Source organism: Hirundo rustica, chromosome 7 (genome assembly GCF_015227805.2).
Source record: "Hirundo rustica isolate bHirRus1 chromosome 7, bHirRus1.pri.v3, whole genome shotgun sequence".
In the NCBI taxonomy this organism is placed as follows: domain Eukaryota; kingdom Metazoa; phylum Chordata; class Aves; order Passeriformes; family Hirundinidae; genus Hirundo; species Hirundo rustica.
Window position 1 is genome coordinate 1,545,774 of NC_053456.1, and position 25,623 is coordinate 1,571,396.

Here is a 25,623-nt window from a genome sequence, read left to right on the forward strand (position 1 = left end):
AAAAATCCTCATTTCAAACATCACAGGCCGGGCTGGTGCTCACAAATCAGAATTTCTGGTTAATTGTATGATGCCAGCAACAGCTATGACACATACAAGGTATAAAAACCTCATTTTGAATGTCACAGACTGGGCTGGCGCTCACAAATCAGAGTTTCTGGGTGTTTATAATGAATTAGAAATGTCTCATCAAACAAAAAATCCTGCTGGATACAATGTGTTTTAATAACCCTAAGAAAATACTTTTCCCTCCCTTTACTCCCATCTTGAAGATTAATTTCATGCAATCCAGGTGTTGAATAGAAACAGGTTCATTCCACTTACAACGTGGCTAGAAATGAAAACACCTGCATCATTTTTCTATCTTCCTAAATATTTCTGGTCTTTCCATCACTTTTCCTGCGGCAGCCTTTTCCAAGCCCACACCTCCTCGGTGAAAGGAGAAAAGAGCCTTTATTTCACATTTATAACCCATGAGCGCACCCAGGGGAGATCTTCAGAGATCACTCCCACAGACTCTCTAATCTTTTGGGGTTGTCAGTCCCAAATATTCCTTTTACACAATCTGGAAGCCACACACGAGGACAAGCTGGTTCCTGGAGGGAGTTTGATTTCAGCCGCAAAGCACGAAGGGACGGAGCAGGGATATGTGACGGGGCTCCGAGGGGCCGGAGCTGCCCAGGGATGAGGACTGTTGTCACCTGTGTTACCTGTTCAAAGTTGGAGGGCAGGTGAGGCCCCAGCCTCATCAGCAAATACCACCACACCTCCAGCTTGGTCAGCGCCAGGGCCTCTGTCCTCACGTGGATGGAGCTCAGGGGCTGCATCAGCAGCTTCAGCCTTTTAGCACTGCACAGGATGTCTGGGAGGAAAAGGTGCATTTTAAACAACACCAACTGTTAAATCTCAGCTCAAAACAAAATCTGATTAAACCGTTATGGGTTTTTTTTTTTTTTCCCTAATATATTTGAGCTTTGAATTCAATCCCCGGTAATTCGCAAAACTCGACCACACCAACCTTTCAAATTCTCTTACTGCTCCAATTATTGCCTAGAACAACTCTGGGAAAATTGAGTATTTCTCTTCAATGCCAAGATTAAAACTCAATTCTCTGAATTCCGACCCTGCTTGAGAAGGGAGGTTGGACCCAACCCGGCCCATTTGGGGATTCTGTGGTAAACACAAGAAATTCCCTCTTGCTTGCTCCCTTAGGTCCCATCTGCTCCAGGGAACGGAAAATCAAACACTGAGATTCCTCTTCACAACACAGAGAAGCACAGTCAAGCTAAAAAATATTGTATTTTAACACAGAGTAGACTAAAAACGTGTCCAGATCTAGGTTACACCTTTAAACAGCTTTTTTTTTACCACCTCTGGAGTCCTGAAGCGTTGCCTTTCTCCAGTTAAACCACACCATCCAAAATAAAACATACCAAATGTTTTACTCTCTTATTTCAATGCTGTTTGGATCAATTACAGCACTACAAAACGTGACTTCCTGATTTTATTCTATTTCTAGCACTCCCAGCAGAAAAACCAGGACAGAACAAACGATCAAACCACCCCCTTGCCTCAACAAGAAAAAAAAAAAAAACAACAAAGAAACAGAAAAACTTCAATCCCCTCAAAAAGAAAACAAAACAAGAAGAAAACCAACAAAGAAACCAAAGAACTTCCAATTTCTGCCTACACACAACGAATTGGATATCCAGTGGTACACAAATCGTGCATTGAATATTAACAGATTCTTTTTTTTTCCCAGTTATGTATCACAGGAGGCAAAACAAGGGTAAGTATTTATGTATTTTTTTTTAAACCTACCTGGATTCAGAGCAAAATTATCAATGAGGCTCTTCCACGCAATGAAGGCAATTTTCTTCACCACCGGGGAGCTGCTGCGGAACCCCAGCTCCTCCAGCTGCAGCAGGGAGTTGATGAAGCTGCCGCTGCGATGCAGAGTCTGAGCAGGGAGAAATTCACAATTAAAGAGGTTCCTGCTGTTAAAAACTCCTTTTTTTTTTTTTGGAGATTCGGTGCCTCGATGCTTACCTTTCCGAGCAGTCTGACAAACAGGGGCCACAGCTTCAACACGAAGGTCTCGTTTTTTGCCGAGAACAATTTCTGAAGTTCGGAAATTAGTTTCTGCAGGCAGAAGGAAAGAGAATTTTCTACAAGAAATGGATTTAAAATATCAAAAAAACGACACATACCAATGGCTGGGGACACAAGCAGGCTGTTCCTACTTCAGAGGGCTTTCACTCCGCACCACACAGCATTTGATACCACCTCATTCTCTTTTTTAGCTGAAATTGGTATTATTCTGACAGTGGCAACCAACAGAGCAAAATCCATTTCTTCAAATATTCGCATTTCTTCCAACTCTAAAGCCAAAACACACCCTGACCCCAAACACCACCTTGTTTGGTTGGGTTTTTCAGCAAAAAAGGAGGTAAAATAAATAAGCTGAGTAAGCCCAGTCCTGGAAGCGAAGGGGAACATGAAAAGCTTCATCAAAACCACCAAAGGGCTGCTGCTGCACGGGATGGGGAATCCTAAAGGACATGGCAAATGCTGAGTATGCTCCGCTGCCCTGCCTCCATCTCCGCTCTCAGGCCTCCAAATTCCATCTCCCACCCCCTGCTCCGCTGCCCTGCCTGCATCTCCGCTCTCAGGCCTCCAAATTCCATCTCCCACCCCCTGTTCTGCTGCCCTGCCTGCATCTCCGCTCTCAGGCCTCCAAATTCCATCTCCCACCCCCTGCTCTGCTGCCCTGCCTCCATCTCCGCTCTCAGGCCTCCAAATTCCATCTCCCACCCCCTGCTCCGCTGCCCTGCCTGCATCTCCGCTCTCAGGACTCCAAATTCCATCTCCCACCCCCTGCTCCGCTGCCCTGCCTCCATCTCCGCTCTCAGGACTCCAATTTCCATCTCCCACCCCCTGCTCCGCTGCCCTGCCTCCATCTCCGCTCTCAGGACTCCAATTTCCATCTCCCACCCCCTGCTCTGCTGCCCTGCCTCCATCTCCGCTCTCAGGCCTCCAAATTCCATCTCTCACCCCCTGCTCCGCTGCCATGCCTGCATCTCCGCTCTCAGGCCTCCAAATTCCATCTCCCACCCCCTGCCCCGCTGCCCTGCCTCCATCTCCGCTCTCAGGACTCCAATTTCCATCTCCCACCCCCTGCTCCGCTGCCCTGCCTGCATCTCCGCTCTCAGGCCTCCAAATTCCATCTCCCATCCCCTTTGCAGCTGGGCACCCTTTTTGCAGCGGTTCTATCTTTCCATTTCCGCACATTTTGAACATTAAAAACCACTCCCCGAGCGCTCCCCGCTGACCAAAGGCGCAGCGCTGTCACTCACTGTGGTCATCAGGTGCTCGGTGACAGCTGCCACCTCCTGCTGCTTCTGCAGCAGCAGCGGCATCCCCATCTCCAGGGCGGTGGCACCTCTTAACTGCACTTTGTGAGCAGAGTGGACAACCAGAGGGATGATCAGCTTTGCCCACCTCACAGCCTCTTCTCCCATCTGGGCTGGAGTCTGCTCCATTAAGCTGGATTCCAAAAAAAAAAAAAAAACAAAAAACCACAAAAAACAGGGATTAGATCTCCAACAGACAGGATTTCAAAAAGAAACCCCACAAAAACCAGGGATTAGATCTCCAACAGACAGGATTCCAAAAAAAAAAAAACCCACAAAAAACCAGGGATTAGATCTCCAACAGACAGCTCAGGCACTCAAGTTGTCTTTGTATCGTCAATAAATGCTCTAATTAATCTGTGATTTAGAAGAAACCATTCCAGTTCTATCTATATCATCAATAAACACTCTAATTAATCTGTGATTTAGAAGAAACCACTCCAGTTATCTTTATATCATCAATAAATGCTCCGATTCAATCTGTGATTTAGAGAAACCATTCCCAACTTTTCTCATCTGTTGTATTCTGAGATTGTATCCAAACTGCAAAGTTCAAGCGTTATTTCAGATAAACCCCTCCCAAAGCAGAACAGCCTGACTGGAGGAGCTGTCCTTTCTGTTTTATCACAACCATTTGGGCAAAGGAGCTGAGAGCCTGGCACGAATGCACAATGCCCAAGGGAAGTTTGGCCATGAACCACCCCTGGGAGTTCCCAGGAGCCCAGGCAGCTCCCACACAGCTGGGAACAACTCCCAGCAGCTTTTGGAAAAATCCCAAGCCAGGTTTACTCTGTAAACACCGAGTTCTGATTCTATCTTCTTAGTCTTACGTTAGAGCACAGCATGACAAAATTCCACACATTTCCACCATCCCACACACCCCAAAAACGTGCAGAAATGGGAATATCTGGCACACATTCAAGCTAGCCTGGATCCAGAAAGCCTGGAATTTTGTCGAGCCTCCCTTTCCCCCAGGAAAGTCAAATTCCCCCATCCCTACAGTTTATGGAGAATTTGCTAAGGAAAAGTTCTGCCTTTCAAGTAATTTTATTAAAGCCAGAGGACAAGAAATGTTTAAAGGAACTACTTAAAATGGATTTGCAGTTCAAACCAGATGCCAAAAGTTTAAGAGAAAACTTGAAAAAATACTAAAGGTACAAGCCCAATGTCTTTACTAATACAGAAATTAAACGAACACTAAGTAAAGATAAAGTCTGAATATTTGAGTTCTGCTGACCAGAACAATGGGCTCACAGAGATGGTCCTAAAAAATCACCTTCACAATTAAACAGGAATTTCGACAGTTACAGGAAAATGTGTTGCCAAGGGGATATTTTTAAATAAACCCCCAAATAAAGGCAGAGAATTTCTCAAGCAGGCAGGCTCTGGAAACAAAATGCAAGAATATGACTTGGGAAGCACAGGTGAGAGGTGGGAAATAATTCCTAAAAAGCCACTAAAAACAAAAGCTGTGCTGTCTAATTTCCCCGTCAGAATGATTATTATTAAGGTAATATTTAGTAACGGTAACACACAGAAGAAGCGGTGCACAGTGCAGCTGCTCCCACTCACTGCCCAGCAGCTCCCCAGTTCACACCTGGGCACAATTCCATGGAATATCCCCTGCTCAGGTGGGATCAGCTGTCCCAGTGTGCCCAGGGGTGGGGAGAGGAGCTGCCAACTCCTTGGCTTAGAGCAAACACTGCTCAGCATTAACTACAACAGCCCTGGTGTTAACAAGAAAATTCCCATCCCAAATCCAACCCACAGCACCCAGCAATCGCCTCTAGCCCAGCCAAAACCGGGGCAGCACTGGAGGAAAACAATCCTTAACATAATAAACAGCTCAAGAAGAATTAAAGATTTTTTCCTTCAGTGCTTTTAGTGCCACTAAGGGTTTGTATGAAGAGTTTCCTCCCCCTTTAAATAAAGGATGACAACTGAATATTGCAGAGCACTCACCGTATAATGACATTAAGTGCTTCATATTCAACCACAACAGACTGAACTTCTCCTTTAGTCAGGATTGTTTCCAGGGCAGAGAGAATATTGGAGACCTGAGGAAACAGGAGAACAGCACAGTGAGCACCTAGATGCAAATAATTCCACGAGGAACTGTGACATTTCGTTTTCCAGGATTATGCCAGGTCTTGTTTTAAACTGGAATATTCACAACCTTCCTCTCCCCTGTGATATTTCATTGCTTTCTGATGGAACTGCTCACATTGCAGCTTTCCCCTCAAGGACAGCGATCATTTCTGGCTCAGAATTGGTTCTCAGAATTGAACTGATCAGTTCCAAGAATTGATGGGAAACAACCTTCAGATTCAAAAGCCACTGGGTGGAGAGCGACAAAGAATTTGCCTCCTCTCCCCAGGAAAGGACAGCACCAAAATGAAAAGTGAAGAAACTCACCTTTTTAACCATTTCTGAGGCCCCCCCTCTGTGAGAAACAGGGCCACCAAAAGAGAAGTGAAGGAACTCACCTCCTTTTTAACAATTTCTGGAGGAAATGCCTGCTTCGAGATGACCCAAAGTGCCCGAGTGCGAGTGTTTTTGTCTGAGGATTTCACAGCGACGCCGTTCACTGCTGCCAGCAAGTCCTGGATTTCAGTGGCTGAAAGCACAACACACAAACCCTCAAAATCCTGTCCCAACACGTTCCAGGTCATTCTGCTCACTTAGATTTGCCCAGGATCCATTCAGCTGCAAGTCCTGATGATTTATTGCCTTAAGCATCGCTTTGGAGCAGCTTCTCTCCTACCAAAGTAGGCAAAAAGCTGAAAATGTATTAATATACAACTACTAATAATGCAGTGCCTTTATATTACCCTTGTAAGAATCCATAAAATTGGAAGACAGCTTTGGTTAAATACACCTGGGCTAAAGATCAAATATTTAATTATTCAAAACTGCTTGGATTTTAAGCGAATTTAGCAGCATTTTGGTCATAAATCGGCATAAATTTATATTGGAGCCTACAAGAGGTTTTTGTTATTAAAGCGGTAAAATTGTATCTCATTACTTAGAAATTAATAAGGTTAATATAGGACTTAGATCCAGCCAAGAACACAGACGGAGAAATCACGTGTTCCTTTAAAATTCAAGGGTAGAAAGTCTGATTTTATTGCAAATCTGCACTTCTGTGGGTGAACAGCCTCCCAATCAGAGGAATGGAAGGACACTTGCACCCCTCTCCCCCGCTCAAAAGCACACCCAGAGGTACAGGGGCTGCTTGTCCTCTCTCCTTCTTGAGCTCCCCATTGTTTCCAGGGCTTTGTGATTTATGGAGCCTGACGTTCTCTAACAAAACTGTCATCTACCAACAGGTTAGAAAAAAATGAGCTGTGAGAGGAAAGCAAGATCCCACAAAGACATTATCAGAAATGCCTCATTCTCACAGGGAATCAGGGGAAATTTTGCATAATAGGAAAGCAGAAGACACGGAAAAAATTGAGGAGAAGAAGCAAAAGCAGCAATTTCAAACAGGAAAACCTGTGGTTGCACCTTGAGACAAAGCCTCAAGTTCTCAAAACCAAAACCTTTTGTGAAAAGGATTCAGCACTTTCTAGGAATGCAGCTCACAGGATTTTGGATTACTTTAGATTAATTTGAAATATCTGGGGCTGGACAAGATGACCTTTAACGGTCTCTTCCAACTCAAAGCACTCCATGATTTGATGGAACAAAGAAATCTCCACGAAAAACCTGGAAAACGTGGAAAAGCCCTACTGCGCATCCCCAAATCTTACAAATAGGTTCTTCACTCCTTTCCCACAAGAATATTTTTTATTCATCACTAATTTCACACAACTAATCACTATACTCACTGCTACCAAAGCATTTAACGAAACCAGAATTTAGTAAAACAGAATTAGTGCAACAGCATGAAAAATTACCCCCACACTTGTGTACAAGATGTAACTAAAGAACTGATCACACCGCTCCCATTACAGATAAAACCAGGTCAAAATTTCAATAAATGCTAAGACAAGCATAAAGAGCGAGCTCTGATGCATACACTCGTGCTCACAGTTTGTTTGCTCACCAGATAATTCAGCTGTGTTATTTGAATTAAAAGTGCAGAATCCCAAGGCCTGCAACGCTGCATTACTGAGCTCCACGTTTGGACTGGAAATGTGTGCCTGGAAAAACAAAAACAAAGCAAATCCACAGGATCTCAGGTCAGAAAAGTAACCGAGGAAGGCTGACTTTATTGGCTGAATACCAACACTGCTGGGAAGATGTCAAAAGCAAACAGCTGGTGAAAAATGCACCCAATGCAGGAAACCCTCCCTGAGTTCTGTACACACCAAACCAATGCAACAACCTGAGGTGCTGAAGGAACTTACTGCTCTCTGTAATTAAAACATCTTTCATGAAATAAATCCCAAACACCCCAAGTCTTTCACTCTGGCTGTGTATGTTATGTTCTCTCACTTGATTCTCCAATTGTTTTTAAGCCTCTAAAACAGAAGGAAAAAGCGGCTGAGAACAACCTTTACACTAATCCTCCAAAAACCTTGGCATTTATTGCATATTCTGAATTGTGAAGTGTTTCTAAGGCAGCCACAGCACACTATCTCTTCTGGCTGGAAGATTAGATTTGACTGTGCGATGCTGCCTGAACACATCCAAGACCCAGCATTTAATTTATTTTTTTTTCTGCACTAATTCCCCATCACAAGAAATATCTATTTTGCCAAAAAAACCCCCTTCCTGCTCTGTCACTACCCTGCATATTCCTGTTAAAGGTTAGCTTCCATGATCCCAGAGGTCTTTTCCAACGTTAATGATTCTGGGACTCCCTGAATGAACTCAAATGTGAGTCTTTCAAAGCCCACTCACCTTGCCCACCAAAACATATTTTTGTTCACTGAAGTGTAAGAGAACTGAATGGAAAAACCATACCTTGAACACCTTGCAGAGCTGAGGGAAGTGTTTCCTGATATCTGCAGTGAACGCTTTGCCTCCTTCACCGGTCAAGCGACTGCAAGGAGCAGGAGGGAGAACAAACAGTATTTACAAGTGAAACACATCGCAACTGACTAAACTTAAAATTTCTGACACAGACGCAGCAGTGTATTTTCTTGAAGGAAATCGACGCAACACTGAAGGAGCTAAAGAGCAAAAATGCCACCACGAGGTCTGGCCCAGGAGCAAAACCCTGTGCTGTAGTACAAAATGAGTAATGGCTCATTTTCTGCCTAAAGGACATTTATTAAAATATTAATGCAAAATATACTATTTTTTTCGGTCAGCTTCTATAAAAACGTTCAAATTCAGCAAGCAAACTTTAAACGACTTGCTGCAAATCAGAAAACCAGAAACGCGGGAGCTGAAAAAGCACTTTCCTCGTAAGCAGAGGAAAGTTCAGAGCAGTTCCAGGAGGCAGGAAAATCCTGGTTTGACAAGCAGCAAGGATGACTTTGGACATATGCGAGGAACATCCCTGCAGGAAAGCTGCAATTATCCCATAAAACGTTAATCATCAGTTTCTCACTGCAGAACCCAAACCGTGCTAAGCTCAGTCATCCAGGGACAACCTGAGGACAACTCGCTGCTAAATACTTACATCAGCATCAGGACTTTTTGGTTTTTTGCTGTCTGCTATTTCTAGAAACCTGTAAAACCTGGTTTCTGAGTAGTTACAGCTTTAAAAGTCGCTGCAGAACTGAAAGGAGTGACTGAGAGAAAGAGATCGTGCCTTTGCACATGGTAAAATCGGAAAGATGCAGGTAAAGGCGCAACCTCACTGGGAAGAAGCACCCTCCAAAAAGAAATGCAGTTAAAACAAGGCACGATCCCTCCAAAACCCGAACGAAGAACGCAACCAACAAGCTTCACGCTTCCAATCATGAAGCTGCAAGGCTCTGTCATTAAAGTTATTATTTCCCAGCGTTCTTCACCCACCTCTGATGATCCCCCAAGGGATCCTAGAGAGTGGGGAGGCTCTGGGATGCTCAGACCCTGGGAAGAAGCGCTCCTTCCTCCCTCCTCTTCCTCTCCTTCCTTCCCTCACTTCCCTGCTCCTCCCCGCTCTCCCTGCCCCCAGCCCCGCGTGTCTCCCGCGGCCTCCCCGCGGCCACGCCGCCCCCAGCCCGGGCAGCGCCTCCCCGCTCCCACCGCCCTCCCGGCCGGGCCCGAGCCCTCAGGCTCCTCAGGGAACCTCCGCTCCCCTCCGGCAGCCTGCGCGTCCCCGCCACGCGCTCACCTGATGATGGTGAGGTGCGCGTCCGTCAGCTCTCCCGGCGGGGCGGCCGGGTCCCCTAGGGTTTGGAGCAGCGGGCCGAGGCTGAAGCCGGCGGCGGGCGCGGAGGGATGGGGACCAGCAGCGGCGGGACCGGGATCGGGTGCAGCGGGACCGGGGCCGGGGCCGGGAGCGCTCATGGCGGCGCCGCCGCCGCCTCCCCCTCAGCGCGGCCGCCCCTCAGCCCCGCGCGCCTCCCGCGTTAAGATGGCGGCGCGCGCGGGCCCGGCGGCGCGCGGGCCCCGGCCAATGGGAGCGCGGCGCGGAGATTCCCGCGCCCCGCGGCGGCCCCGCCCCTCGCCGCTGATTGGCGGAGGCGCGGCGGGAAGGGCGGGGCGCGCGGGGGGCGGGGCCGAGCCGGCGCTGAGGGCGCTCGGTCCGAGCCGGGCCCGGGTCCCCCGAACGCTGGGCTCGGGGAATAGCGGCGGAAAAGGGAGGATCATCCACGTCCGGCTCCTGGCCCCGGCCGACAGCCCCGCCCTGGGCATCCCTGAGAGCGCTGTCCGAGCTCTCCCCGAGCCTTGGGGCCGGGACCATGCCGTGGCGAGCGTGGTCAGTGCCAGACTACCCTCTGCTGGATGGAGGAACCTTTCCCTGATTTCCCACCTAAACGTGCCCTGACACAGCTCCAGCCGTTCCCTGGCTCCTGTCCTTGGTCACAGAGAACAGAGAGCGGAGCTGCTCCTCGGGAGGAAGCTGTAGGTCAGCTCACGTCAGGTCAAACCCCTAATTAATGACTGGGAATTAACCTCCAGCTCCCTAGGAACTGCCGGCACAAGCCGGAATTCCCTGAGCGCCCCGTGTGGGGTGTCCCAGCTGGCGGGATGCAGGGCTGAAATAGGAAATCCCGGCAGCGAATCCCAAGTGTTGGAAAACCCTGGGATGTCCGGGCTAGAGCCAGGCCGTGGCTGAGGCTTTGTCACCTCCTGGGTTCCCTGTGCCACCGGAGTGCCTGGCCTGGGAAGGGTCTCTTCCCAAAAAATATCCCACCGGGGATTCCAGGTGTTCCCCGGTTCTCATCCATACCAACCCAAGACCTGTCGCTCTCCAGTTAAAGAACATCAACAACAAAAATCCCCGCCCCGAGGTCATATATAAAATATTAACATTCTCCTCGTGCTTTTCCTTATTCTCTTCCCTATGGACAAGCGCTGTTGCTGATTTTGGGAAGCGGGAATGCTGCTGTACGACAGGCACCGTGGACACAAGGTGGCAGGATTAAAAAGCACATTTTACATAGAGTTAAATCCCGTAAATGTGGTGATGTGAACTTGTTTCGTGGAGCACGGGTGAAGTGTTGGAAATAACCAGGAGAGGAGCTACAGCCAGGAAAGGGGATAATATTCCCGGTGAAATTACAATAACAGCTCAGAAATGAAATTAAATTTAAACAATGGAGAGCTAGAAGAAATAAAGCAAAAATGGGGCTGATTAGCTTACGATCTTCCATTCTTCTGCAAAACCGTTCCCGATGAATTCGGGCGATGAGGAACGCAAATGCTCCAAACAAAATGTACAATTCACGGGAAAATTCTTAGTGGGCGTCAGATTTCAGCAGATCTGGCCTCAAGAAAACACTCAGAAACAAAACTTATTTACTCCTTTAAACTACTAAAACGTGCCGAAGTCTGGAACTCTGGCAAGAAACGAAAACTCGCTGCGAACTTGGCGTGGTTAGAACAGAGGTAGCTTTAATGCTGCTTCAGTTAAAAAAAACATCTGGAGAAGGATTTTTAAGTTCAGCGATTTAAACTAGGACAGTCTTAAACCCGTGTAAACAACGTCCAACAGCTCGGCGGTGCCTCGTGACACGGCGAGAAGTGAGAAGTTCCTCCTGCTGCTTCGTCTCACCAGTCTTGTTCTCAGTACGAAGCCATTCCTTTAATTCTGTGCTGAGAGAAGTGACTTCCACAGAGGAAACCCTGACAGGATCCATCCTGATTAATCTGACGGTAAAATTAAAGTGTGGATCCGGCTGACCCCGCGCTCTCCGCGCTGCTTCCCAACCTTCACGGCCGTCCACGAGATGAATCTTTGTGTCTTAAAAAGGAGCGCGCACTGAAGGCCCTCAGAGGTCAAGAAAATCAATGAAAAAAGAAAATACTGTGTGGAGAACAGGGGGGAAAAAAAAAAAGCAGCAGTAGTCTAAAAAATAAATACGTGGAGATCAAGGGAAACAAGGAGAGAGGAGCCTGTTAAGTTTAAAAATAATCGGAACAGTCGCACAAAAAGTTTGTTCAAAGTGAGGCAAGAAATGAGGAGAAGGAGCGGCTTATATAGAAAAATAATTTTTAAGTCTTTGGTAGCAATGAATTCTGCAGGTTTTTACAGTACTCGTATTCTGAAAATAGCTTTCTATTACCCACCTAAGCCTATTTTATAATTTATTCCCCAGTGAGGTTTCTTACCAAAACATAGAAAAATGGAAGAGAAAAACTCAGAAAGAGATGGAGGAGAGGGGGGGAAAAAAATATCTGAAGATGCAAATATCTAAATCGGGGGATCAGTGTAAAAAAACCAAAAAAACAAAAAAACCACAAAACCCTTCGTGCGCCCTGCTCACAGAATCCCAAATTTTCCGGAGAAGAAGTTGGTTTTCCCTTGGGACGTGGAATTCCTGCCGTCGCCTGCCTTGGCCGGCGCGTCCAGGGTGGAATATCTGATCTGGAACCCTCCCGCGGTCACCGAGGCGTCCGTCAGGAACTTCAGCGTCATCACGTTCCCTGCGCCAGGAGAAAGGGGAGCAGGGCTTCAGGTGCCGTAAAAATGGGGTATTTGGGGGGGTTTAAGGGGTTTTTTTAGATGTGTTTTGGGGTTTTTTTTAAAGATGTATTTTGGGGTTTTTAAGTGTTTTTCAGATATATTTTGGGGGTGTTTTTTCAGATTGTTTTGAGGTTTAAGTGTTTTTCAGATGTATTTTTGGGGGTTTAAGTTTTGGGGGATTTTTTTGCAGATATATTTTCGGGGGTTTTTTACCTTTTTTCAGGCATATTTTTTTGAGGTTTTAGTGTTTTTCAGATATATTTTGGGGGGATTTTTTTTCAGATATATTTTTGGTGTTTTTTACCTTTTTTCAGGCATATTTTCTTGAGGTTTAAGTGTTTTTCAGATATATTTTGGGGGGATTTTTTTGCAGATATATTTTTGGGGGTTTTTACCTTTTTTCAGGCATATTTTCTTGAGGTTTAAGTGTTTTTTAGATATATTTTGGGAGGATTTTTTTGCAGATATATTTTGGTGTTTTTTACCTTTTTTCAGGCATATTTTTTTGAGGTTTAAGTGTTTTTCAGATATATTTTGGGGGGATTTTTTTGCAGATATATTTTTGGGGTTTTTTTACCTTTTTTCAGGTATATTTTTTTGAGGTTTAAGTGTTTTTCAGATATATTTTGGGGGGTTTAAGTTTAAGGGGTTTTATTGCAGATATATTTTTGGGGCTTTTTACTGTTTTTAGATATATTTTTTGTGTTTTAAGGGTTTTTTTCAGATATATTTTGGTTTTTACATTTTTTTCAGATATATTTTTGGGGGTTTAAATTGGTTTTTTTTTCAGATATTGGGGGGGTTGTTTTTTGTTTTTTACTTTTTTTTTCAGATATATTTTTGGGGGTTTTAAGGTTTTCAGATGTATTGACTTTTAAGGCTTTTTTCAGATACATTTTCTGGGGTTTGATTTTTTTTCAGATATATATTTTTTGGGGTTTTAACTTTTTTCAGATATATTTTTTTGAGTTTTAAGGGGATTTTTTTTCAGATATACTTTTGGGATTTTAAGTTTTCTCACATATGCTTTGGGGGTTTTAACTCTTTTTCTAATATATTTTTTTGAGTTTTAAGGGGTTTTTCAGATTTTTTTTTTTTTTAGTTTTAAGGGGTTTTTCAGATATAGTTTTTTGAGTTTTAAGGGGTTTTTTTCCAGATATATTTTTGGGAGTTTTAAGGTGTTCTTTTCAGGGAACGCTTCCCTCTAATTAAGCTGATTTACGTTTATTTAGAAGAGAATTAATTGGCTTTTTTGATCTCCCACGAAGAGTGCGAATAAATTACCTGTGCTAATGATGTCATCTGGCAGCTCATCCCCACAAAACCTGGGAAAAAAGGGAAATGGTGATGGTTAAAGGACATGGGAATTATGGCATAGCCCTGCTCCGTGGGGCTCGAGGGGATAAATTGGTTTTTGCTCCTCAGTGTTTGGAATTCCGTGTTAAAGCCATTGCCTGGAAGTTTTTGTCGTCATCCCATGGTGAGATTGAGGGGAGGAACCAGTTTTCAGTATCTGCAGGAAGTAAATGGTGCAAAACAAGGGAAAAAAGGCAATTTCTCGAGGGGTTAAGGAAAAGAAGAGCGAGGCAGGGCTAAGAGAGGAACATCATTGCAAAATAATCCCATTTAAATTATCTGGAAAAGCAAAAATGGACTGAATCCTTGCTTTGCTGCACAGGATTTGCAGAGAGGGTGCGAAAAGTGGCAGGGATTCGGTTTTTATCACTTTTTCTGCTTTGTTTTTTTCTTCTGGAAAGTATTACTTTAATTTTCATTCCGAATGATGGGATAATTCCACATTCCAAATTCCAGATAATTCCAATTATTACTTCATGCCAAAACATGGCTGAAAAAGGGTGAGTAAAACAATAACACCCGAGAAAAGAAAGTGAGAATTAATAATAGGAGAGATGAAATGTAACCCTTGTTCTGGTACTGTTAGAAAACAACTTTAGCAGGGAGCAACTTAAATTAAATATGTATTTTTCTGTTCACAGTTTCACACCCCTCTCCTTTCAAAAAAAAAATACAAATGTTTGAGACTGCCAGGGGTTCTTCCTGGAGAACTGGGATGAGCAGAGAGCTAAAAACTTTTTCAGCTTCCTTTCATCTCACTTAACAAAGCAGAAAAAGGCAAAGCTCAGTTCCCCGAAACCCCTACCAGCTCTGTGTTAATGACATTAAATTACCAGAAAAGACAAATCAGGGAATATTGCTGCAGGAATTGGGGGCACCTCAGCGCTGATAATTGGGTAAAGCTCTTCTGAGGGGGGGAAATCAAGGAAAATAAGGAGAGAAGAGCCCGTTAAATTCCGAAATAATCAGAACAATCGCACAAGCAGTTTGTTCAAATGGGTGCAAGAAATGAGGAGAAGTTTATATGGAAAAATCATTTGTTTTTTTAACAAATTTTGCTAGCAGTGAATCCTTCAGATTTTCACAGTATTCTACAAAAAAGAAGTTATTCATGTAAGCGTATTTTATCATTCGTAAAAACAGCGTTCTTCCGAGGGGGGACAAATTAATCCTGCGTTTGCACATTAACTCGGCTCTACCTGCCCACGAATCCGTTGATGTCGTCGTAGCTGTCGTAGACTTCCAGGAAGTCAGCCAGGCAGGCGGTGTCGTCCTCCACATCGAACTCCAGGAACTGCAGGTGGATGCGCTGCCCGTACCTGACGCGGATGTGCCAGTAGCAGATCTGCTCGTTCTCGTACTCGTTTGGGTAGCCCGGGGACTTGAAAACGTGCTTGGAATCCGTGAACACTCCTCCACACTCTTTTCCTAAGGGAGGAAGACAACCGGGAGGAGTTTTAGGTGTGAATTCTGGCCGTGGTTTGACCTGGAGATGTGTAGGGGGGGACACAGGGACATCCAGAGTGACGAAGTTTGCGCGGATTCACTCGGTGGATGGCAGTCGTTCCCAGCTTTTGGAAGGAGATGTTTTGGAAGCAAGAGGCGTGATCCAAACCTCACTGAATTCACAGGAAAAGCCTTGGGTGGATTTGGGGCCAGAGCTGTGTTTTGTGTAAAAGGCATTTGGGATCTCCGCCTCTCCCAAGTTTTACAGCTGTACAAGTCATGCTGGCGCTCAGATTCATCCTTTCTTCTTCAAAAACCTCTTCGTCTTCTACCAAAACCAGCTCGTGATCACGTACCTGCTGTTGTACTCCTGCTGTTCCTGCTGCTCTGGATTCCCTTTGGGATAAAAACACTCCTGGTTTGATCCGTGGCCATTTGGACTTTGCCAGCTCCCTGGCGGTGGGGCTGACCAAATTGGGAATTCCTGCCCGAATTTAGGATTTATCCCAGCTGAGAGCTGGGGAGAGGGAGGTGCTGTGTCAGGGTATTCAGGGCGCAGGAGTCAGGAGCACCAAGATGGATCAATCCCCTGAGCTTGTCCATTGTCCATGAGCCCAGAACTTCCCAGCTCAGCTCCGCTGCAGCACCTGGAGAGCCGGCTCCAGCTCAGGGGCTGCAGCTCCAGAGAGATGAGGAGTCCAGAGGAGTCCATGGGGCTGCTCCAGGGCTGGAGCCTCTCTGGAGCCAGGCTGGGAGAGCTGGGAATGTTCCCCTGGAGCAGGGAAGGATCCAGGCAGAGCTCAGAGCTCCTGAGGGGCTCCAGGAGAGCTGGAGAGGGACTGGGGACAAGGGCTGGAGGGACAGGACACAGGGAATGGCTCCCACTGCCAGAGGGCAGGGATGGGTGGGAGATTGGGAAGGAATTCCCAGAGAAGCTGTGGCTGCCCCTGGATCCGTGGCAGTGCCCAAGGCCAGGTTGGAGCACCCTGGGACACTGGAAGGGGTGGCACTGGATGGGCTTCAGGATCCCTCCCAACCCAACCCATTCCATGCTTCCATCATTCCACGATCACTGCTCGGTGGGGTGAACACTTCAGACACCCCAAGAGTTCCACAAGCTCCTCTGCCCGTCTTTGGCCACCTGGAGGGGAGCACAGGCTCATTCCTGTCCCGGCTGCAGACAGCCCTGCCCGGCTCCACGGAACACAAATCCCCGCAGCTCTGGAGACTCGTGTCCACGCGGTTTCCGCAGCTCTGCTTTCCTTTTGTGCCCTGACCAAGCTGGGCAGCGGCTCCCCGTGTCCCAGAGGAGAGGCTGACAGAGGACTCGGTCCCGTGCAGAAACTCCCAGGGCAGGAGGCTCCCTGCAGCTCTCCTTGTGCATGGAACATCTGGGAACGGCCCCCGCCCCACGGAGCTATCCGATGGGCACAAACAAGCCCCGTGCCTGGGAGCACAAACGGAACGCGCACAGCTGTGCAGACGGCATGGACGAGCCTGAGTCCGGCTCTGCCAGGCAGCAGCAGCAGGGACAAGCTCAGCTTTGCTTCCCTTCCTGGTGCCAGGTTTTCCGTGCCCCCTGCTCCGTGAAGGGACAGCCACGGACGTGGGTGTTGCCTGCAGCGTGGAGGGGATGGGGAGGTGTCTCTGCTGAGGTCCTTGCCAGTCGTGTTGGAACTCTGATCTGCTCTGGAGATCCACCTTTCCTCGTCTAATTGTGCACACAAAGCACTGCTGGGGGCTGGTGGGAGTTTCACCCATAGAATGGTAGAATTATGGGATGGTTTGGATGGGAAGGGAGGTTAAAGCTCATCCCATCCCATCCCTGCCAAGGCAGGGACACCTCCCACAGTCCCAGGGTACTCCAGCCTGGCTTTGGACACTTCCAGGGATCCAGGGGCAGCCACAGCTTCTCTGGGAATTCCATCCCAGCCCCTCCCCACCCTCTGAGGGAACAATTCCTCCCTAGGACAAGCTCCTCAGAATGCCAGTCCCAGACAGGACGTTCATTTTCAGAGCTGTTCTGTCTCAGACACAAAAAGAGAAGGGTTGACACTAAATTCAGCCTGTTGCAGGCAGCATGCCTCATATTTCGGGCAGAAAGCCCTCAGATCATTCAGATAAACTGTGGGCTAAGTGCAAAAGGGGACAAAAGAGGAGAGAAGGGGCCAGAAGAGGAGAGAAGAGGACAGAAGAGGACAGAAAAGGACAAAAGGGGACAGAATAGGACAAAAGGGGACAAAAGAGGACAAAAGGGGACAGAAGAGGACAGAAGAGGACAAAAGGGGACAAAAGAGGACAAAAGGGGACAGAAGAGGACAGAAGGGGACAAAAGAGGACTAAAGGGGACAGAAGAGGACAAAAGGGGACAAAAGAGGACTAAAGGGGACAGAAGAGGACAAAAGAGGACAAAAGGGGACAAAAGGGGACAAAAGGGGACAGAATAGGACAGAAGGGGACAGAAGAAGACTAAAGGGGACAGAAGAGGACAGAAGGGGACAGAAGAGGACAGAAGAGGACAAAAGGGGACAAAAGGGGACAAAAGAGGATGAAAGGGGACAGAAGAGGACAGAAGGGGACAGAAGAGGACAAAAGGGGACAAAAGAGGATGAAAGGGGACAGAAGAGGACAAAAGGGTACAGAAGAGGACAGAAGGGGACAGAAGAGGACAGAAGGGGACAGAAGAGGACAGAAGAGGACAAAAGGGGACAAAAGAGGACGAAAGGGGACAGAAGGGGACAGAAGAGGACAAAAGGGGACAAAAGAGGATGAAAGGGGACAGAAGAGGACAAAAGGGGACAGAAGAAGACAGAAGAGGACAGAAGAGGACAAAAGGGGACAAAAGAGGACGAAAGGGGACAGAAGAGGACAGCCCCCGTGGCAGTTGCTCCTCACCGTTGGGGTTGTAGCAGTAGGCGTCCCACCTCTCGCTCCTGTTGAGGCGAATTCCGTAGTCAACAATTCCCGTCTTGCCGAAGCCGCAGTTGGCTCCGGCTTTCACTATGGGATAACCAACTCTGCCCTTTGCCATCCAGCCAGCAGCACACACGTGGAAACCTGCGGCAGGGGGAGAACGAGGCGTGGGTTTGATCAGTCCTGGGCTGCTCTTATGCAGCAAAGTCTGATGGCTCAGTGGCCTGGGTGTAATTGGCCCGATAGGAAAGGAGCTACACGGGAGCCTTGAGAGGATAATTTTAAATGCAGGGGATAAAACTGAACTGTGTTCTCCGCAGTGTGGTTGCTGGTTCTTCATCTGAAAGCCCAAATCAAACGCAGATGGACTGCACAGTCAGTTTTAAGTGCTCCACCAGCACTTGTAATCAGATTATCCACTGGATGAGTTTTCCAAGGGTGTTCTCTGTTTCCCTTTTGAAGTCACACAAATTTACTCAATCCTGTCTCAAGAGTTCTCAGCATTAAGTTCTAAAAATACATAAAATACTACAGGCAAATACTACAGACAGCTAAAATCCCCAAGTGTTCGCTTAAAACACTTTCGGTTTAAATTTAAACACCTGAAATGCCTCAAGGATTTCTTTGCCAAACAAAAAAAAGATCCCGTTAATGCATTTTGTGGCTGAGAACTTAACACCAAGAGCCAAAGAACGCAATGTTGTTCACCCTCTGGTGGAGACCCATCCAATGTTTTCATGGAGAGGAACTGGAACATATTTGTGGCATCCTGGGGCTCTGAAGAAACAAAAGTGCCCTTTTCACATGTGCTGGTGCTGGGAGCCAGCTTCTGACTCAACAGCTGAGTGAAAAAATGTCTGGAGTGGAGGATATTTTCCATTGTTTTCCCAGTGCTCTGAATGAATGAGGAACCTATTAGGAATCAGCTGGAAATACAGGGCACCCCTCACTCAGCTCCACTTCTCGCTCACTCCCTTGCATGGAAAATACCTTGATGAAATCAAAAGACGCTGAGTGGTTGGAGTGAGCCCAGAGGAGCTCAGGGAGATGCTCCAGGGCTGGAGCCAGGCTGGGAGAGCTGGGAATATTCCCCTGGAGAAGGGAAGGATCCAGGCAGAGCTCCGAGCTCCTGGAGGGGCTCCAGGAGAGCTGGAGAGGGGCTGGGGACAAGGAATGGAGGGACAGGACACAGGGAATGGCTCCCACTGCCAGAGGGCAGGGATGGGTGGGAGACTGGGAACTGGGAATTCCTGCCTGGGAGGACTGGGACACCCTGACACCCATCGTGCTCAGTTACCAAGTAAGCATCTTAAACAAAAATCCACCAAAAAACCCCAACATTTTTTTACAAATCTCTCCGCCCCAGAGCTCACAACGGACACACCACAGGAGCAGCCACCCTCAGAAGGAGCCCCGGGAGGAGCAGAGCGCCCCGGCTTTCCCCAGACCTATTTTCCGAGCGGCCTCCAGCTGCTGGTACGTGGCCAGGTGTCCTCCCTCGTACTCGCACACGGCCTTGGCCTCGGCGTAGGTGAGGCGGTACTTGCCCGAGCGCGCCTCGCGGTGATACACGCCGGCTGCTCGCTCTGCGGGGACAAACGGCACAGATGGGGGCAAATGGGGACAAACGGGGACAAACGGGGACAAACGGGGACAAACGGCACAGATGGGGACAAACGGGGGCAAACGGGGACAAACGGCACAGATGGGGACAAATGGGGACAAACGGGGACAAATGGCACAGATGGGGACAAACAATGGGGACAAACAGGGACAAACGGGGACAAACGGGGACAAACGGGGACAAACGGCACAGATGGGGACAAACGGGGGCAAACAGGGACAAACGGGGACAAACGGCACAGATGGGGACAAACGGGGACAAACAGGGACAGATGGGGACAGATAGGGACAAATGGGGACAAACGGGGGCAAACAGGGACAAACGGGGACAGATAGGGACAAATGGGGACAAACGGGGACAAACGGGGACAAACGGGGACAAACTGCACAGATGGGGCAAATGGGGGCAAACGGCACAGATGGGGACAAACGGGGACAAACGGGGACAGATGTGGACAAACGGGGACAAATGGAGACAGATGGGGACAAATGGGGACAAACAGGGACAAACGGGGACAAACAGGGACAAATGGGGGCAAACGGGGGCAAATGGGGACAAATGGGGACAAACAGGGACAAACGGGGACAAACGGGGACAAACAGGCACAGATGAGGACAAATGAGGACAAACAGGGACAAACAGGCACAGATGGGGACAAACAGGGACAAACAGGGACAAACGGGGACAAACGGGGACAAATGGCACAGATGGGGACAAATGAGGACAAACAGGGACAAACGGGGGCAAACAGGGACAAACGGGGACAAACGGGGACAAACAGGCACAGATGGGGACAAACGGGGGCAAACAGGGACAGATGGGGACAAATGGGGACAAACAGGGACAAACGGGGCAAACAGGGACAAATGGGGACAAACAGGCACAGATGGGGACAAATGGGGACAAACAGGGACAAACGGGGCAAACAGGGACAAACGGGGACAAACGGGGGCAAACAGGGACAAACAGGGACAAACAGGCACAGATGGGGACAAATGGGGACAAACAGGGACAAACGGGCACAGATGGGGACAAACAGGGGCAAACAGGGACAAACAGGGACAAACGGGGGCAAACAGGGACAAACAGGGACAAACAGGCACAGATGGGGACAAACAGGGGCAAACAGGGACAAACGGGGACAAACGGGGGCAAACAGGCACAGATGGGGACAAATGGGGACAAATGGGGGCAAACAGGGGCAAACAGGCACAGATGGGGACAACAGAAGACCCAGAGAAGCTGGGAGGGCTCCCCGGGATGACTCGGAGGGCAGTGGTTACGGGAGCGCTGCGGAGTTGGGCATCCCGAGCTCTGCGAATCCCGCCTGGCTCGGGGGAAGCTCCTTCTGGAGCCCCACCACTGCATCCCTTTGGCTGTAACTCCGCGAGCCTTTGGAAGATGAATCAGAGCTTTGTTTTGACTCTCCGGAGAAGTGAAATCACAGCTACTTGGATAGAGGCGAGGCAGGAATTAAAGGTGGGAGGGGGGAAAAAAAATATGAAATAAAAATATCTGAGCGTGTGTCACGAAGGGCAGGAGCAGAACAATCGCCGGCCGACATTTCCGCTCCGCGGAAAATTAAAGCGCTTTCTTCGTTATTTTTTTCTTTGCTTCGCCGCGGCAATCCCGAGATGAAACAGCTTTCCAAGGAAACCTAGAAACTGCCGGCGCTGCTGCAAGTTTTATAATCCCTGCGTGCTGCACTTGGCTGGTGCCATATGGACGGAAATCTGTCTCGGCGGCAATCTGCATTTCTAATCTGAAGGGGCTTTTTGTTTAGGTCTCGCTGAAATTCAGCATAATCTGAGAGGAATGGCTGTTCGCAGCTCTGCCCAGCCAACGTGACGGAGAGAAGATGGGAAGCAGGGAGCGGTTTTGGTTGGTGGTTTTTTTTTGTTTTTACTGTAGTTATTTGTAGCAGGAAAAATAAAGAATGTGTTTTCTAGGGACGCGCTTGGAGCCAGCGCTTTTGGCTGGGTATGGGGAGGTTTTTTAAAAAGCCACTGAATCGTGGTTGGGAATGGGGAGAGCCCTTAACAGACACACGATGACGTTTGCCAGGGCGGTTTTTGGACCTGCAGCCGCTGGCCTTGTGCCCAGAGAAATAAATTATAATGCTGACAACGGTCTCTGGAGAGGGAGATCCTCTCTCTGCAGCCTCCCTGGGAGTATCACTGCCACTGCCACGGGATAAGAGCTCCTCCAGGGAAAAATCTTCCTGAAGGAGCCGGTTCCATTGGCCAGAACAACCCACAGCTGGGGGATGGTGGCGCGTTCTATTACAAAAACTCTTTTTTAATTAAGGATCTATTCCTAGGAGGTGTTACTCTTCAGTCACTCAGTAGTCTGTCGTGGCTAAGCTGATGAGAAATCAAGCTCAATCGGCTCAGTGTGCAGAGCTGGGAGCGTTGGGTTGGATTGGGAATGCAAGGCTGGAAAATCCCTGAGGAACCAGCACAGAGCTGGGCCTGCCTGAAGCTCAGGGGACAGCCTGGAATCCACATTAGTGATCCCTGCAGATCCCAGTGGGGCTGGAAGGAGGTTGGAAACCCCTGATGGTATTCCTTGAGCTCACAGAGCCGCCACTAAAAACTCTCCATTTTTAACTGTTGTTTTTTTTTTCACCTGGCAATGTTATTTGCAGATCTTATCCCTCTAAAGTTATTGCTGGATTGTCCCTATGGACAGGCACCAGATTTGGCAGAATATTGCTGGGAAGGTCAGCTCTTCACAGGGTCTGCGAGGCTGAGACCGAGAGCAGCACCACCCCATGGTTCCATCTCTTTTATTCCTCTGCAGGACGGGAAAACAGCCTCTGGAAAAACAGACCACACACACACGTCCTCCCCCAGCTCTGAGAGCTGCTGCTGGCCCTGGGTGTCGCAGCTGGAGACACAGCATCCCCTGACAGAAAATCCTAATTAACTGATGGGATCTTGCACTGGCAGCTTTTTCCCCTCCCTCGCTCCTCAGTTCCACGTGGGGCTGTGCAGATAAACTCACCATCAAACCCAGGGCTAGGGGTTAACTCTTCATTTACATATTTATGTCTCTGCACACACTTCCACGTGCATCTCCGCAGGGAAATGCACACGAGTTGCTGTTTGTGGAGGTGAGCTCGCGGCCCTGTCGGTAAACCTGCGGGAAACGTTGATTTTTTCTGGCAAGCACCAGCACCTGCCACAGGGCCGTGGGTTCCACGGCTGACAGGACAGGTTTGTTCCAGCTCCCACTTCCTAAAATGCCCCCTTGGAGCCCAGAGACAGCGGGATCCTGCCAGGACAGTGACCCTCAGCTCCCCCTCAGCAGCAGGAGGTGGTGAAATGCAGCCGAGCTCTGCTGCACAAACACGAGCAGCATGAAACTTGGCTGATAAAATACCTGCAATATGCACGAAATATGCTGCGAAAGGCTGAATGAAGAGGAATATTTCACTTTTAAGCAGAGGGTGACCATGTGGAGCTCCTGGCACGGGCCTCTGCTACTCAGAGAACTTCACCAAACCCCCCCTGACACAGGGAGTGGGAATGGGAGAGGGATTGGAATTGTGAACAGAGCGCAGCAGCTGTCCTGGAAAACCCCACGGCACTGGAAGGAGCCTGTGAGCAAATCTGGGCGGGACTGTGCCAACCTCCCCTCAGAGGTGACAATAAACCCCTGGTGACAACGTGCTGGGGGCAAAAATGAGCAGCACTAAAATCCCTAAAATCCCATTGGCACCAGGAACGCATTCCCAAGGAAGCAGAGGCAGCTGCAGCAGCACTGGCTGAGGAGCAGGAGAGGGTTTGTGATGAGGAAAAAGGTAAAGGCTGGGAGTGTTAGTGACAGCAATTCAAGATTTTATATATCTATATATATGTGTGTGTGCTAAGGGTTTGTGGAGGGAAAAGATAAAAGGGAAATTTTCCAGAATTTTGGGTTTGGCTCTTTACCAGAAGAGGAGAAAAGCAAAGCTCAGGTGTCACGGTGCATCCCCAGGTTTTACCCCACTGACGCTCCAGCACACTGAGGCTGAGATTGGAGCGACTTCTTCTACTGTTCAAGCTATTTTATTTTACATCATGCAAAGAAGCGTGAACTGGATGGCTGCGAATTTGCCAAATTTATCTTCACTTACATACAGAGGCACTGAATTCCACTGGTAATTCAATTAACTGCGCTCTGAGGTCCATTTCAGTCGTGTTATTGCTCTGCTTACACGAGACGGTGCATCTCTATTTTGGTCTGTTTATTCAGAGAAAGCCATCAGGTTTTTTTTACCCCTGGTTTATTTTTATTTACTCCCCTGGTAAATGCTCAGAGGTGCAGCCAAACGGAATTTTATGATGCATCCCAATTAGCACACAGTTGCTCCATTTTGAAGCATTTAAAAGATTTTTTTTTTTTCTCCCACCGGACTCCAATTCACGAATCTGCTCAAATGATCGCCGTCATCCCAAATTTTTGAACAGCAGAGGCGGATCCTGGAGCTGCCAAGCTGTTCTCTCCCCACCTGAGCACCCTCGGGAATTGTGAGGCACAACAGGCACGGCCCGAGGTTTGGGGGGTTGGGGGAAGGAGAAATCAATTAAAAACGCGCAGCCAAATGGAAAAGTTCATTTCCGTGCCTCGTTTGTGTCCTGGCGCTCTGCAGCCTCCTCTGACAGGGGCTGGAGCCACGTGGTGGCTCATGAGACACCTGAGCAGAGCCCCGAGCTCCAGGGATTCCTGAAAATCCTCAGGGAAGCACGCAGCACTCTACAGGGGATGAAGGATCTGTGAGTATTCGGGAAGCGGAGCGCTCGGTGCCTTTATTTTGGCATCCTCCGCGAGGCTCTGCCCTGAGTCAGTCAGAATTATAACGAGCTGTAAAAGAGCCCCCGAAAGCCACTCGAGGCAGGAGAAACCCTTCCCGCAGCGTTTCTGCCTTCCCCTTTTGAGATCTCCTCTGTGCTGCTGGATGATGCGAACAAACCCGCGGCTCAGACATCCCCGGTTTTTTCCTGCACCTTTCCAGAAAGCCGGGAAATATCAGCGCTATTATTTCCAGGTCATTGACTTTCACATGCAGGACCCCAGGCAGAAAGTAATTCATCGCTTTGGTTAAAAAAAAAAAAAGAAAAAAAAAAAAAGTTTCTTTTCAGGCTCGTTTTGCCTCAAAACAAAGCCGCCGTTATTTAACCAGCGCAGTTTTCTCTTTACCCCCAGCTGCAGGAAAGTACGTTCAGATGAAATGCTCTGCAATCGCCTTTTCCTGCGGCTCGGTGGGACTGTACGCACGGCAAGCTCGTGAAAAGGGACGGGCACTACCCGGGAAAAGGGATTTCTATAAATTTCCGTGCAGAATTTGGCCGATACCGACGCGCAGCTCGGTTCGGCGGCGCTGGGCGCCTCATCCTTCCCCCGCCGGACAAACGCGGCGAACGATCGGGTGATAAGGAAGGTATCTCTTACCTAGCCAGATGGAGTTGTGCAGCACCCCATCCTTGAAGCCCCAGGCTCCAGCCTCGCCCCACAGCAGCGCAGAGAAGAAGAGCAGCGCGATCATCTCCTCTCCGGAGCAGCGAGGGGCTGGGAATATTCCCGGCTCTCACACTCCAGGCTGGCTCTGCAGCTGGCTGGATCCTCCCGCAACATCTGGGAGCCAGACCTTAAATAGCGAGCGGGGCTGTGAGGTCAGCGGGGCTGCTCCAATTGTGCCGCCGCTCTCCTTTGCCCAGCTGCTACGGTGTCTGCCGTGGCCCATGTGACTCACGGCTGGCTCTGCTCCTTCCCAGCCTGGCCGAGAATCCACCGCGTCCCCGGGCGCCGCAGCGCGCACGGACCCTGCCCGAGCCAAGCTCCGCTCGTTCCTCAGCGCTCGCTGCCTTTCGGGG

At 48.6% G+C, this 25,623-nt stretch overlaps 2 protein-coding genes across 2 annotated transcripts in view; both read right to left on the reverse strand.

Moving 5' to 3' along the window:
• Nucleotides 1–9,803, reverse strand: part of RIF1 (replication timing regulatory factor 1) — a 31,005-nt gene extending 21,202 nt beyond the window's left edge. Inside the window, exons 1-9 of the mRNA XM_040069516.2 lie at nucleotides 9,628–9,803; nucleotides 8,325–8,403; nucleotides 7,462–7,558; nucleotides 5,900–6,030; nucleotides 5,376–5,470; nucleotides 3,357–3,546; nucleotides 2,050–2,142; nucleotides 1,822–1,960; nucleotides 711–862 (exon numbers count right to left, since the gene is read on the reverse strand). Coding sequence (XP_039925450.1) covers nucleotides 711–862; nucleotides 1,822–1,960; nucleotides 2,050–2,142; nucleotides 3,357–3,546; nucleotides 5,376–5,470; nucleotides 5,900–6,030; nucleotides 7,462–7,558; nucleotides 8,325–8,403; nucleotides 9,628–9,803 — 1,152 coding nt within the window. The remainder of the gene's footprint in view (nucleotides 1–710; nucleotides 863–1,821; nucleotides 1,961–2,049; nucleotides 2,143–3,356; nucleotides 3,547–5,375; nucleotides 5,471–5,899; nucleotides 6,031–7,461; nucleotides 7,559–8,324; nucleotides 8,404–9,627) is intronic.
• Nucleotides 9,804–11,267: 1,464 nt separating this feature from the next.
• Nucleotides 11,268–25,420, reverse strand: TNFAIP6 (TNF alpha induced protein 6). Its single transcript, XM_040069860.2, has 6 exons — nucleotides 25,202–25,420; nucleotides 19,590–19,727; nucleotides 18,124–18,285; nucleotides 14,982–15,210; nucleotides 13,711–13,751; nucleotides 11,268–12,386 (listed from the first exon to the last, which is right to left on the reverse strand). Exons 1-6 carry the CDS (start codon nucleotides 25,293–25,295, stop codon nucleotides 12,223–12,225), a joined length of 828 nt encoding a protein of 275 aa, XP_039925794.1. The 5' UTR covers nucleotides 25,296–25,420; the 3' UTR covers nucleotides 11,268–12,222.
• Between the last annotated feature and the right edge of the window lie 203 nt (nucleotides 25,421–25,623).